Here is a 15,304-nt window from a genome sequence, read left to right on the forward strand (position 1 = left end):
CAAAAGCAAGCAACAAATTTAATCCCATCAAAATCCAACGGCATTCTTCATTTCTTCACAGAACTAAGGAAAACAATCTCACATTTTGTATGGAAGCCTGAAAGACCTTCAAGAGCCAAAGCAATTCTAAGCAGAAAGACCAATGCTAGCGGCACCACAATGCTTGACTTAGAAATAAATCTATGAACTACAGATGTGTGAATTTTGACAAAGGTGCTGAACACATCAGAAAAGAAAGCCTCCACAGAAAATGCTGGTGCTGAACTTACGTCCACATGTATAAGAGTGAAAATAGATTCTTATTTTTGCCCTTGTATGAATATCTATTCAAAATAAACCTACGACCTTAATGTAAGACTAAAATATTTTGTCAACTGCTAGTGGAAAATACAGGTAAAACAGTCCAAGATACAGGCATAGAGAATATTCTAAAAAGGATTTCAGTGGTTTAGGAAATAAAAGCAAGAAACTTGCAAAAAAGATTGCATGAAATTCCAAAGCTCTCAAATATCAAAGAAGAAAGAGAAAATCAACAGAGGAAAGAGACAATTACAAAATGTGAGACAATATCTGGCTATATCTGATAGGGTATTAATATCAAGAACACAAACCTGCAAATGATAAACATCATTGCAAATGATGTATCCAGTAACAAATGGGAAAGTGAATTAAACATTGAATATTCTTATCTCTCAGAGAAATGTGAAATTAAACTACACTGAGACTCTGTCACAACCTCGTCAGGCTGACTACCAAGAAACCAAGTGACAAACCTGGCTGAGGATGCAAGATCCTGAACAGTATGCTGGGAATGAAAGAAACTAATGTAGCCACTTTGGGAATTGGTATAGAGGTTCAAAAAAAAAAAAACCTAAAACTAATCAATAGGCAGAAAAGGAACATCCAAATTAACAAAATCAGAAATAAAAAGGAGGACACAACAACAGACAAGAAGGAAATCTAGAGAATCATTAGGTCATACTACAAAATTCTGTTCTCCAAAAAATTGGAAAATATAAAAGAAATGGGCAATTTTCTGGATAGATTCTACAAACTAAAATTAAATCAAGACCAGATGAGCAATTGAAACAGACCTATAAGGAAATAGCAGTCATCAAAAGTCTCCCAACCAAAAAAGCCCAGGGCCTGATGGGCTTAGCGCAGAATTCTACCAGAACTTCAAATAAGAGCTAATACGTACACTCCTCAAAGTGTTCCACACAAAGGAAACAGAAGGATCATTGCCAAACTCTTTCTATGAGGCTACAGTTATCCTGATACCCAAACCACATGAAGACTCAACTAAGAAAGAGAATTACAGACCAATCTCCCTCATGAATATTGATGCAAAAATACTCAATAAAATACTGACAAACCGAATTCAAGAACACATAAAAAAAATCATCCACCATGATCAAGTAGGCTTCATCCCAGAGATACAGAGATGATACACCATACGAAAATCTGTCAATGTAATCCACCATATAAATAAACTGAAAGAAAAAATTAAAACATATGATCATGTCATTAGATGATGAAAAAGTCTTTCACAAAATCCAACATCCCTTCATGATAAAGGTCTTGGAGAGAGCAGGGATACAAGGAACGCATCTAAGTATAATAAAAGCAATATACAGCAAGCTGACAGCCAACATCAAATTAAATGGAAAGAAACTGAAAGCGATTCCACTAAAATCAGGAACAAGACAAGGCTGTCCACTCTCTCCATCTCTTTACCATAGTTCTTGAAGTTCTAGCAAGAACAATAAGACAAAAAAAGGAGATCAAGGGGATACAAATTAGAAAGGAAGAAGTCAAACTGTCACTATTTGCAGATGATATTATAGTATACATAATACCTTCAGCAATGTGGCAGGATACAAAACCAACCTTCTATATACAAGTGACAAAAGGTCTGAGAAAGAAATCAGAGAAAATCACCATTCACAATAGCCATAAAAAACATAAAATATCTTGGGGTGATGCTAACCTGTTCGACAAGGTGAAAGACCTGTTCTACAAGAACTTTAAATCTTTGAAGAAAGTAATGAAGAAGATAACAGAAAATTGAAAGACCTCCCATTCTCTTGGATAGGTAGGATCAACATAATAAAAATGACAATCCTACCAAATGCAATCTATAGATTCAATGCAACGCCCATAAAATCCCAACACGATTCTTCAGAGACCTTGAAAGAACAATACTCCACTTCATATGGAAAAGCAAAAATCCCAGGAGAGCCAAAACAATCTTATGTAGACAGTTTCAATTCAGTAAAAACTGCACTAGGATGCTTCAAAATCCAGCAGCAAGGATTATGTAACTCTTGACGAGGATGCTTGGGATTGACCTCAATCTGGTCACACAAAGAAAGCAGTATCTAAAATGATGTTGCTCTCCAATGTTGCATCTGAGTTTGCAGTGGATATGATCTTCTATAGGCTTCTTAGCGCTTATAGAGAACTCCAAGAAAGCCCAATTTTAGGACAAAGATGAAAATTCTTAATCTTGATCTGAAGTCCACTGGACCCTAATTCATTCACAATCAGCTTACACCTACTCAGGTATCTCTGAAGACTGGTGCCTTCCAGCATTCTAGCCCATAATGGCTGGTAGGGGAAACAGTGCTTTGGACAATTCACCCTCATTGCTGTTAAATGTTTTGCTGGAATTCAGTAAGTACGAGCTCATACTAATGAGATAGCTAAAACTAAGTTGCCTTTGGTTATATGGTAGGACCACAGCCAGTCCTTCCATGTCTTTGACAAAGAGTACCACTGAATTATTTTTAATTTATTAAAGCTATGAAATACATACTTGCTCTCTCCATGAATCTCTACCTCCTCAACAGTCACTATATAGTTCTAGCACATGAAGATTTTCATCTCATCTCCTTCTATTACATACTAGGTTCCTTTACAGCAAGGAACTGTAATATCAGTGTTCACATGTTTGGGGCTTCTCACAATGCGTAGTATAAGGTAAACTATTAAATGTTAGTTGAAGGAATTAAGATGACCCTGGGAGCTAAAAAGATGGTTCACTGGGTAAAATGTTTGCTGTGCAAGCATGAATTTGAGTTCAGCCTCCCAGCATCCATATAAAAAATCAGAAGCAGCAGTGCAAGCCTGTAATCCCAGTGTTTGGGGGCCAGAGACAGCAGATTCCTGGTGCTCACTGACCAGTCAGACTGCTAAATCTGTATACTTCAGGTACACACACACACACACACGATAGAGTCTGTCTCAAAAATAAGGTAGAGCATGATGGATGAAGATACCTGACAACAATTTCTGCCTCCTACATATATGCTGTGCACATGAAGGAGCATCCATATACACAAACATGTACTAAAGAGGAGGAAAAAGAGACGAAAGAGGAGGAGATGTCACTGTTGTCTCCATATTCTTGTTTACTTATAGCACTGAGGGGAAAATCCACCTCGGCTATAGAAACCAAGTTAAGATTCTAAAGAGAAGATCAGCCAGACTAAAACTTAAACTTGCTTTTTTTCCCTTTCACATACTTTTAAAATAACAATATATCTACATTAAAAGAAAACTTAGCTTTATTGTTAAATAAAAAGTAGCTACAATAACTATGTTTGAAGGAGTCACTGCAGAAGATTTAGAAAAAGCACCAAATCCTTAAGAACTTAATGAGAAAAAAAAAGCATGAACAGCAATTAACTAACACGAAAAACACAAGCTACAAACCAGTAAAAACTGCTCTCTCTAGACATTCTTTTCCTACAAAATTAGTGAAGCTTTAACAAAATAGCAATTCAGAAATCAACGTAGTCAAAGGTACTCACACACACTATCTTGGGGAGAGGATGTGAACATGGCTCTAGGGCAAAAAAACCTTAAAAAGGTTACCCCCCAAATACATGTGAGACAAGCATACATATGCACATGTATGTAGATGTAAACTAAAATATCTTCACATTTTCTTACATATTTCCTTAAAATACACTATAAGAAACCTGTATTGATGAGAATTTACACAGTATCATTTAGACATTAAGAGCAGTACTCTCTACCACTAATCACATGCCCTTAACAACCCACTATAGTTCTGGGCTTTCTGGCCACTGGGAAACCGTGATTAAATGCTGCTGCTGCTGCTGCTGCTGCTGCTGAAAATGATGCAGTTATTTTACAGCTTGGTATAAAAATTAGAGTATGTACCATAGTTTAAAACAGTGCCTGGTATAGAGAAAACTCAACAAACTTTTAAATGCTTTACAGGTAATAAATTTGGCAGCAGTCTAATGTTTAATGAAAGGCTGTTTTAATGATAATATATTATTATATATTATATAACGTTAAATGACAGATTAGTGTTTTAAATAATATTATATATTATAGTACTGAATGACAGGATTTCTTATAAGATTATAGTAAATCTATACAATGCCATACTATTAGTCACTAAAATGTTATTTGCAAATAATTTTTAATATTGGAGAAATGCTTGAGATAAAAGTGAAAAGGCATGATATAAAAATGATTTCAATTATGTAAAATATATAATTATTTTAAAAAATATCTAGCAGAAGGCACCTCAAATACTAAGATGTTCAGATAGCAGAATTTGACCTGCAGGCTGTGGTTTTCTTCTTCATCCTTCTCTACCAGTAATCTTTTTCTTTTTTCCCAAAAGGAAAAACCAGGAAAACACTATAATATTGAAAGGCTAGAGTAAAGCGACAAATGTATGTAAAACTTATAGAAATGCCCAACATTTTATGTGTGATGTAATACAGAAATGACTGTGGTTTTCCAAAACTCAATTCTTTTCTCAATTTCCAAATACTGTTATTGGGGCAATAAATATCACAACACGCAACAGTGAATATCCCTTGGTCGGATCTGTTTATAAATGTGTAATCCAGTGTGCACAATGTACTCCTTTCCTAAAACCACCCACACTCTTGGGCCAATCTCAAGTCTCTACCAGGTTCTGACCTAGAATGTCCTATCAGCAATCTTGCAGATCAAGCCTTCTACCAGCACACACCATGCTCCAGTAGTTTTGACCTTTTCTATCCAACAAACCAAAAAGCTCTTATCTCTGCTGCAATTATCAATGAGAACTCCTGTCCAGTCAAGAGAAAGACAAAGCAACTCTATTCACTCCGAGAGCTTCCAGAACTTTCTAATTCTTTGAACTCTTTCTGTAGAGCTCCAGAGCTATTTCTGAACTCCATCTTTCATATCACCTTGCCTTATCTGCAGCCAACATCTGTTCCTAGGAGCTGATATGTAACCATGTAAGCATCAGCCTCTGAGGATACCATTTAAGATGCTGACAATGTTACCAACAGGACCAATGGAAATAATCACATGCCACAGGAGATCATGATATTCAGCTTCTTAACAAAGCATTCCTTTTATCCAAACCTCAGAAGAACTCCTCACTTATCTACTAGCATCCCCATATATACAGCACTGAGTTAGGTATTATATTAGCCATGGCCAAAAACATTCTAGTTAACATGTTGAGATTTCACCCAACCACACATCCTCATTGCATTTCCAGGTAATTCTGACTGAGGTTGTAAGAGCTGAGAAAGAGGAAACTGAAGATGTTCACGTGCGGTTGTTTGATGTGACACTGCTCTCAGGCTAGGCTATCATCTGGCCAATTTCACACTTTACAAACTGATACAACGCAATCTAAATGCACCATAAATATATATTTGTTAATCTTGATATTAGAACATTTAAACATTTCAAACTACATAAAAATATGACAAACAATATAAAACAAAGAAATTTGTTGACAACGTAATTCCAAAACATCACTATTATATTGCAATTAAGCAACAGGACAGCTTACATAGCTCTTCAAAAAACAGTGTTTTTACTGGAGTGTTATCAACAAAAATCAGCACAATCCCACACAATAATGTCTCCAATTTATTATCGTTTCCACAGTACAAATTTTTCAAACCATAAATCCTTTGCATTTATTCAAAGTCTGTAAACAAGTGCCTGACTCTCCACCCCACCTCAGTTTAAGCATGTGAATGTTTTAAGTCCTTCGATCAAGTTTTAACTCTTCCACTTGTATAAGGAATCAAGAGCCTTCTCTCTTAACATTATTTATATTTTATCATACAGCCTGCAGTGCAGTAAATCACAGTGAAAGCCCTGGGGAAAACAAAACAACATGATCTTTACAGCAGGACTTGAAACTTTATAATAATAAATGCATTTGAAGAAGCGTCCCATAATAAAAGTGTGGGTTTTCATTTCCAGAAAGCAAGTCAATTAGAAACTCTAGTTTCTACTTAAAAACCCATTTTGATCTAAAAGTGAAAACAGTCCCCTATCCACAGTCATTTTATAAACTCTATACAGTTTTACTTGCAGAGATTTTTTTTCCAGTCTGGAAAACAGTAGTGCAATTAGTTTTACTTCTTTTAAGTTATTTAGTCCATGATGGAAACAGCTCTGTGGAAAGATAAGAAGATATTCTGGTAAACAAGAAATTTTTGCAAGCCCATGCTGGCTTACAGTCCATTAAAGCTTGTAAGTCCATAGCGGCTTTCAACAGAATGCTGTGTATACATCACTAACATCAATGCAGAAATAAATAGGTGGAAATGACTGTCAAGTGTCTCCTCTCGATGACTCTTGGGTAATGTCTGACTTGAACTGAAGGTGTAGTTTGTTACAGCAGACAGTAGACAGCTGTCCCTAAGGACATTTCCACTATGGTATCAACTCTGGAAAGCCCCAATGGAGTTACATTCCTAAAATTAAAATGAAAACGGAGTGGAGGGTGGGAGATAAAGTTCACAGATGCCACTTGAATGGAATTCCATCAAGTCGTTGAGTCACTTAGACTTCTTCTTGAAAAGGCTTTTGATTTTTGATGGCTTTTTGCTTTTCTCGCCATTATGACAAAGGTCATGTGGGATGCTGCTTATTCTGGAAACATTCGAGACTTCCTGAACTGGCTTGCTGTCATTGCCAGTTGAGGAACATGATGTGTGTCGAGGTTTAGGCACCGGGATGCCACTAGAAAGTTGGTTCATGCTACAGGATTTCTCCAAGATGCCATTGTACACTTTGCTGGCAGGACTGAAGATCATGCTCTTGGTTTCTGTCAGACCCACACACTCAGGGGAGCCCCGGGAGACATCTGCTGTTACTGGCGAATCCCCCCGGGAGGAATCCTCCAGGGAAAGCTCATCTCTTGATATCTTTCGAGAAGACAATGTTTGGTATATCTCAAGGCTTGAAGGAGGAGACTGCTTCCTCCCAATGGAGGAGTTTAAGGAGTCACACTCTGAAGCTGTGTCCTGTACTTCCCTGAAGAAGACAAAGGGAGAGCGCTTAGATCAAGATGTTCATAAGAGTAACAGTGAACATTCTAGTCAAATCAACTTCCATTCACTACTCATCCAATTACTAAAGGAGATATGCTATACTTATATGTAGAGATAAAATTGAGAACTTTTCTTGTACTATAGCATATTATTTCCATGTGCATATGTGTGTGTGACAAAGAAAGAAAGAGAGAGGGAGAGAGAGAGAGAGAGAGAGAGAGAGAGAGAGAGAGAGAGAGAGAGAAGAGACAAACATACACACAGAGACATATATATGTATTTGTGTAGATATCTGCATGTGTGCATGTGTGCATGTGTGGACTACAGACCAACATGGAGCATCTTCCTTGATTGCCATCCATGTTATTTTTGGAGACAAGGTCTCTCACCAAATCTGGAACTCATTAATTCAGGTGGGCTGACTGGCGAATACACTAGAGATCAGCTTGCTCCCATCTCTATCCTGCTGGAGTTAGACAAGTGTGGCATGTACCTTGCATTTACACAAGTTACAGGGACCCAAACTCAGCTTCTAATGTTCATTAGCAGACACTGCATGCATTGTCTGATCCTCTCCCTAGCCCCAAACTTGTTTAGTTTTGAGATAAATGGTAACAATCAAACAACATAATTGAATTAAGTTATGCCTTCTTTAACTATCAGGGAAATGAAAACATTTGAATTTTGAGCTTTCCTAAGCCCTTCTGACTTTTGCTTTCCTTCAATACTCGTTTTCCTTCTGAATCACAGAACTGCCAGTATATGTTTGAAAGACGGAGCTTTAATCATTATTTTAGTGTTTAGTTATGACCTTGAGGAAATATAACTTTCTGAGGAAGTAAAATATGAACACAGCACTAAAATAAAAGCTCTACCAAGTTTCGTAGAGACAATCTGATAAGATACACTGGAACGGATAGGAGATAAAAGGCAAACATATGATGCTATTTTTCAAGAAGGGACATTGAGTAAGTTTTTACAAAATAATCTGTGAATGTTTCCCCCACTTTGTCTATAGTAGAAAAGAAGATAAATAAAACAGAACACTAAAGTTCGTAAGAGTCACCGTCAAGACTACTAGCCTCCTCTGAAATATCACAAAGCCATGGTCTTTTTAGAACCACCACAAACTTGTCCTAAGTGACTCCATGACTTCCTCATTAGTTTCTCTGCTTCTATTCCAGTGCATCCCTTTCAGCAACTTTTCTATACAGCCACTGAAATAACTCAAAAAGCTCAGTCACCACATGTCACTCACTTGCTCATGACTTTTCACTGTGCTCCCTCAGATAGAATCCAAAGGCTCTGCACATCTATCAAGCCCTTGGCTATCTGTCCAATCACACTCTCTCCCTCTGTTCCAGAATACCCTTACTATTCCTTCAACACACCAATCTGCAGACTTCCTCAGGACTCTGCACTGTTTCCTCTGCTGGAATATAATCCTCCCACTGCTCTTTGACTGGCTTCTTCCTGTCCTTTAGGTAACTACTACCCACCCAGAGAGGCCTTCCCTAACCGTCCTATATAAAATTATACAATGGCATTTCCTTTGCTTATCATCTATCATCGCCGAGTAGCAAAAATGGTATTTTCTACTAACTTCAAAAGAAAAAGCCCTATTAAGAGTAGGAGATCTTATTAACAATTGTATTCTCTGCGTTGTAATTCATGGCAACCCCACAGTGAGATCAATAAACATGTACTGAATGAAGAACGAATGAAATCCTGAAGAGGAACTATTTCTAATTGGCTTCTGCATGCACTTAGCAGAACTCCATTAAAGAGTTCTTTAAAAACAAAAGAAAAAGTCAAGGTAAAATTGAGGAAACAAAGTCAGAAAAGAATAGGGCTAAAGACAGAACAGCAAAGTAAAACCTCACAGGATAATGATCTTCCAGCTGAAGCTAGTCTAGGGTCATCTTAGTTGCCTAGGGAGCTCAAGGTATCAAGTACACAAGACACAGCAAGAACTAAACTCATATTTATAGAATTAAACAATCTCTTACAGTGACTGGTCTATGACTACTACCATTTTCATATTTATACTTGCTTATTTCTGACAATTACTCAATTGTCAGAATTATTTCAATTACTTTAGATATATAATAGATTGCTGAACTTACATATTTTTATTTTACTCATACCATATATGTAAAGAGTATATTGCATGTATGTACATTTATTTATGCTATATATATGTATACAAGTCCATGGCTCAAATGTGGAGGTCAGAAAGCAGCTTACAGGACTTGGTTCTTTATCCACAGTGTGGATCCTGGGAAGTGAATCAAGGTAACCAGGCTAGGCAGCAAGTGTCTTTACCTACTGAACTATCTTGCTAACCTTAAAGATTTTCTTCATACAAGCTTCCTTAGGAAAAATTATTTCCTAGCATTATCTCCTAGCCTCATAAAGGTGTAATGTGAAAAAAAAAAACCACCAAACTCAGGAGACGTGACTCCTCCCTCCTCCCCTAGTCCTGTTTTTTTCAGTTGTCAACCTCACACAAATCATCTATTTTTTCTAGGTCTCAATTTTCTTATATGCTAAAGTAAGAGACTTTAATTTGTCTTTAATGTTCTATCTACTTCTACCATTCTAATTCAAAAATGAGCAATGATCAAATATATTGCTTCTTCCATACAACTGATCAGATCTGTACCAATTAAAAATAATGTATTTTTAAATGCATATTATTTGTAGCACATGTTTCCTTTGGAATTAAACTTAATCATATGCACCATTTACATGAATTTTTAAAATCATTTTCCCTGTGGTAACATGTAAACAAGCACATATATGTTTTATGAAAAGATAAGTGTTTAAAAAGATAAAGAAGAAGACAACCGTGGGTGAGAGCTAGCTGAGTGTGCATGTATATACTCTCCACAGCAGACAGCCATCATGGATAAAGCAGCCCAGGTGTTCTCTGAGGTCAGATTCCTCTCATACTTATGAGGCAGCTGTGAAGTTTTGACACGGCATGTGAAACAAGAGCTTAGCATTCCCATGGTGGAAAGGTTCTGTGGGACAGGACAGCTCCCCACCACTTTCCAGAAGCCACAGAAAAATGATGTGAGAGTGAAGTCACATTGTTTGTGACTGTGCTTATACTAAAACGACACATAAAATGCTAATTATAACAGGCTCCTCGGGGAAAGAAGCATCGAATTCTCTACTGGAAACTGCTAACCCTAATTATTTCCTTAGGAACAAGCCTCAGAGATTATCTACTAATTAAAAAATAACTTTTACTAGGCAGCGAAATGATGAGTGACAAGTGATCTGATGGTAATATCACCATGTGATAGCTAAGAACCACCCTGACCACCATGATCAGTCCTGATACATGGCAAAATCAGAAACTAATAGTAGTTTTTCTGTCACAAGCAGTACTCCACTTGAGAAGAGGAATACTGCTTAGAAGTGAGCTCCCCGCAGTAACAGACCTCACGGTGTGCTGGTGCCCTTGAGACAGATTGGAATGCATGCAGCTATACTCACTGTAGCAAAGAAATGAAGTAATGAATTTAATTTAATTTTATCATTCTCTCCATTAAGCTCTCAACATCTTCCGAGCACTGAGATGACGACACTGCCTACATGCTAGTAAGCAACAAATTATTTTGAAATTTCACTCATATTGATGTCTCTTTATATGGGGGTATACTCAAGTCCAAGATGTCATATTTTACATACATATTTTCACTCGACAAGTCTATGGTTGGAGACCCGAGCCAACTGCATTTGTTAGTATCAGTGCAGTTACACCTCAAAAGGCTCTGACAGCCCAGTGACAAGAGGGCTCCCCACTGGGTTCTGGGACTTCACAGGTCTCCCCGGGGTCCAAAGGCCCCAGAGTCACTGATATTCATAAAGATTATTATTCAGGCAAGCTGCTCAGCAAAGGCAGAAAATATACAAGGCAAGTGTCTGCTACCAGCATTAAATATTAGGTCACTCAATAAGGACAGGTGGATGGTCTTTAGAAACTGAAAGCAACCAGATCCTGTGCTTAGAACAACACAGAAACAAGACCTTAGCAAGATACCCACAAACACATGAGACTCAGAGGGCACTCCAGATTCCACACAAGAAAGAACTCAGGCCAGCTGGTACCTTGACTTTAGCCTCCGATACCCTGAGCAGGAAACCCAGTCAGCCTAGACTTGCACTTCAGATGTACAGAACTTGAGTGTCCATAAATAGGTGTCATGTGAAGCCACCGAGTCTGTGAAGGCTTGTGTAACCACAGAATACACTGCAGCACTGCTGCCACTAACATACCCACTTAGCCCCATCCTCTGCAGTTATTAATAGCCAATACCATTGTTTTTCAGCAGTGAAGTAAATGGCCTCCTCCTCCTCTTCGTTCCGATACAGAGCAGGGCAACTCGACACAGACAGGATGTCTGGATCTGGGGAAGGTAATGAGTGCTGGGAATGCTGGGGATGGTGAGGATGCCGAGGGTGGGCTACCAGAGGAGCATGGGGAGGAAGCTGAGCTCGCTGGGACTGTGGGGAGGATGGCACAACGCTGCGACGAGAGCGGCATAAACTACTGCTCCGGGCTAAAGACCCAGCAGGTTTAGGCACGGTCCCTGAAAAACATAAGCAAATGGAAACACTCATAACCACCAATGTCCCTTGCCCCTTGTCCCTTAGCTGTCTTCTTACAAATATGTACACAAGAACTAATACAGTAAAATATCATATTTAATTTTTATTCATGTAACTATATAACAACTGCCATTCTCTACCACCTATGAAAAAGTTAAAGAACAATTAATGCAAATATAATAAAAATGACAACAGGTAAAACTAAAATAAAATGCACACTAATATAGTCTTACTGTAAAAATCTAATACTACTAAAAACAGAGTTTAAAAACTTTATTCAAAGTAACATTTAAATTTAAAATTAACATAGTCTCTTTATAAGGAATAATAACCTATTTATGAATACTATACTGAAGCAGAAGGAAAAAACAGTATAAAGTATCAATGGATAGTCTTTGATATATCACATGTTTGACCTTTAAGAAGGTTTAAATAAAGATTGTACAGACAGTCTCTCAGCTGAAACCAAAGCTTGCTTCCTAAACACAGATCCTCAAGGACTAAGTCTCTGTCTTCGATCTCCCTGTGTTTACCACAAGCTCGACACTTGCATGTGGAGTAAACAGATTCACTCAGATTCTTTTCCTATGCCGAAGCTGCCCAAGAGCACCTTTGAGCACGTGACATTCCTCAGTGACACAGCACCAGGACAGAAGGTGCTGGCTGGCATACTTTATGCCTGCACCCTTTATAAAATGGGTTCTTTCTGAAGCTCATGCTAATAATCGAATCCTCACACTGCACGCCAATGCTTCTTCCCTGTCAGTCATTCTTGCTCTAGCCAAACCACCCACTCATCCATAATGTGAATCATTTCACTTCTAAGACTCACTGACCCTTGACTAATCAAAAGAGTTTTGACCTCTTCTTTGCCTTCCTGTCTATTCTGATATCTTGACTTGTCAATCATATTATGATGAACCACAGAACAAGAAATGAAACAATTCTCCTAGTATCAGAAATTATATATTATCTAAACAGAAACTCTTACAATTTGATTGAAGACAAACTTCTCACCAACAACCTCAAAGCACAATGGAGAAAATAACGAATCAAATTGATCTATACCTGTTACCTAGTTAAACTATTATTTCCCAGGAAAAGTTAAACAGACACTTGCTGCCAAAGACAGAATTTCTCACTTCTAATTTGCTTAACAAAATACAATCAATATTATGCTTCCAAGAAAGAACAAAAATGAGGAAAGAAAAGTAAAAAAATAATAATAAACAGAGAAGTATATTTAAATTAAGGTCAAAAAGATAACAAAAGTAAAGATTCTGAGTGACAAGCGCACACCAGAGGGCACTAATATGCAAATGGTGAGTCACTGAAGTTCAAGTTATGGGGCAGCCTAGTTGTTAGAGGGGAGAGAAGGCAGAGGGGAGAGGAGAAGAGTGTAAAAAAAGCACAATTGAGAGTCCTGGGGTAAAATAGATCAACAAGCAGGTTAAATATCTGCATTAAATATCCCAAAATATAAAGGAAACAATACCACACAATTCCCAAACTTACTTCTGGGGGAGGAGTAGTAATTCTATGCTCTATTCTTCTACTCACAATAAAGGCTATTAATTATCAGTTTCTGGATTTTCCTCACTTAGAATTATAAAGAGCATTATTCACGTATTAGAATCTTTTACTTTGCTCTTTTCATACAACAAGCATACTTCCTGAAATAATAATTTCAAACACAACTAACACATAATACAATCTAAATGAAGCACCTTCTTCCTACCTTAGAGGCCATTCTTATGGCATCTGGTAAACACAGCCTTTGTTTTTACAAGGTCCAGAAATTAGGAGTTTGTAACAAAGCAAACTGGAGTACCACCGTGTGGCCACTAGGTGGAGACACAGCCCTCTACACTTATGAGCAATCAGATTAATTTCTAAAACTTTCTGTTAAATTTCAAACCAGCTCTCATATTTTTTCAAATTTATAAGTATAAATGTCCACATAAAATATCACATTATTTAAAACATATGCCAATTATTCACACTTAGTATAAGTATTTTCTTTTAATGAAACAAAAACAACAAAAGTTTTGCCACGTCAAAATTCCCAAGTGTTTCTAGAACAGGCAATAACAACAAAATTTTTAATAATTAATAGTGGATCATCCTCAAGTACAATTCTTATTCATAACAATTACATATTTTAAAGAAAAGCTATTTTTAACAGGTTTAGTATTTAAATAAATGCATGTATTTACTTATGAATCAGTGTTATATAAGGGCATATATTCATACAAATAAACAAATAAATAAAATAAAATAATTCAAATCACAAGTCAGCTTAAATATAGATGAGCTGCAACTATCAACACCTCGCAGCCCCAACTGTTCCTCTCCCTGGCTTTGCTCTAAGAATGACTACCGCTTCCTCCCTTCACTGCACCATAAACAGAATCTAAGGCAGAGAAATGGCAGAAGCATGGTCACTGGCTGAGAGTTAGCTGAGAAATCAAAGTTTGGTTTGGTAGCAAGTGTTTTACTAAGTCAGAACTGTTCCAGCAGCTTCAGGAAAGCTGTAACAGTTAAATAGAAAAAGTCAACACTAAACTACGCAGACAAGATGACTCGATTGCTCTCAAAAACTAAAGTTTTAAGTTTTCAGCTAAGCAAGGACTAAACTAACACACTTCTCCATTTTTCAGAACTTTGTTCTATTGACACTGTAAAAAGTCCCAAATACTGGGAAAATGGACGAGGCAAGAAATAATAAGAATAAAGAAATTTTCAAACAATTTCTAATATAAAAATGCAAATTAAAAACATTTGTAACTTTGCAGAAAAGCCAAAAGTTAAAGCATTCAAATTTTATCTTACCAAAATGTTTTTTCATAAAGTAAAACTCAAAAACATAACATACAACTAAGCAATCTAATACACACAAAAGCTTCCTTTGGAAAGAGCTACATTCTAGCAAAGAAACATGCTTGCACACATATAAATAATCCTAATACTCAGAGGGGTAAGGCTGGATGGAGATCACCCTGGGTCATCTTAAAACAACTAGAAAACATCGTACTTATTTAAATTATACGTAACGTCTTACATAAACAGATATACATATCACATCTAACTTTTATAAACAAGCACGGTTTTTGTTAAAGGCAAATAAATTCAGTACTTCTTGAGATAAACAGAGCAGGGTATTACTACTAATAAAAGAACACATTGAAAAACAAAACAAAACTAGTTACAAAAAAAGTCTTGGGAATGGAACAAATCGTAAGCTGACCGAAGAGTCAAGAGCTGACTATAGTAGAGTTAGCACTCAAACCCAGGCTTCCAAAACCTTGCCTTACTCTTTCTTTCTGCTGTAGTTTTCC

General features: G+C 37.0%; 1 protein-coding gene across 1 annotated transcript in view; it reads right to left on the reverse strand.

Moving 5' to 3' along the window:
* Positions 1 to 5,683: 5,683 nt before the first annotated feature.
* Stim2 (stromal interaction molecule 2) overlaps positions 5,684 to 15,304 on the reverse strand; it is a 145,591-nt gene continuing 135,970 nt past the window's right edge. The window contains exons 11-12 of the mRNA XM_085691892.2: positions 11,674 to 11,947; positions 5,684 to 7,326 (exon numbers count right to left, since the gene is read on the reverse strand). Of these exons, the coding sequence (XP_085548018.1) occupies positions 6,849 to 7,326; positions 11,674 to 11,947 (752 nt within the window). The 3' untranslated portion in view covers positions 5,684 to 6,848. The remainder of the gene's footprint in view (positions 7,327 to 11,673; positions 11,948 to 15,304) is intronic.

The sequence above is a fragment of the Myodes glareolus genome, chromosome 8 (genome assembly GCF_982192425.1).
Source record: "Myodes glareolus chromosome 8, mMyoGla1.1, whole genome shotgun sequence".
Lineage (NCBI taxonomy): Eukaryota > Metazoa > Chordata > Mammalia > Rodentia > Cricetidae > Myodes > Myodes glareolus.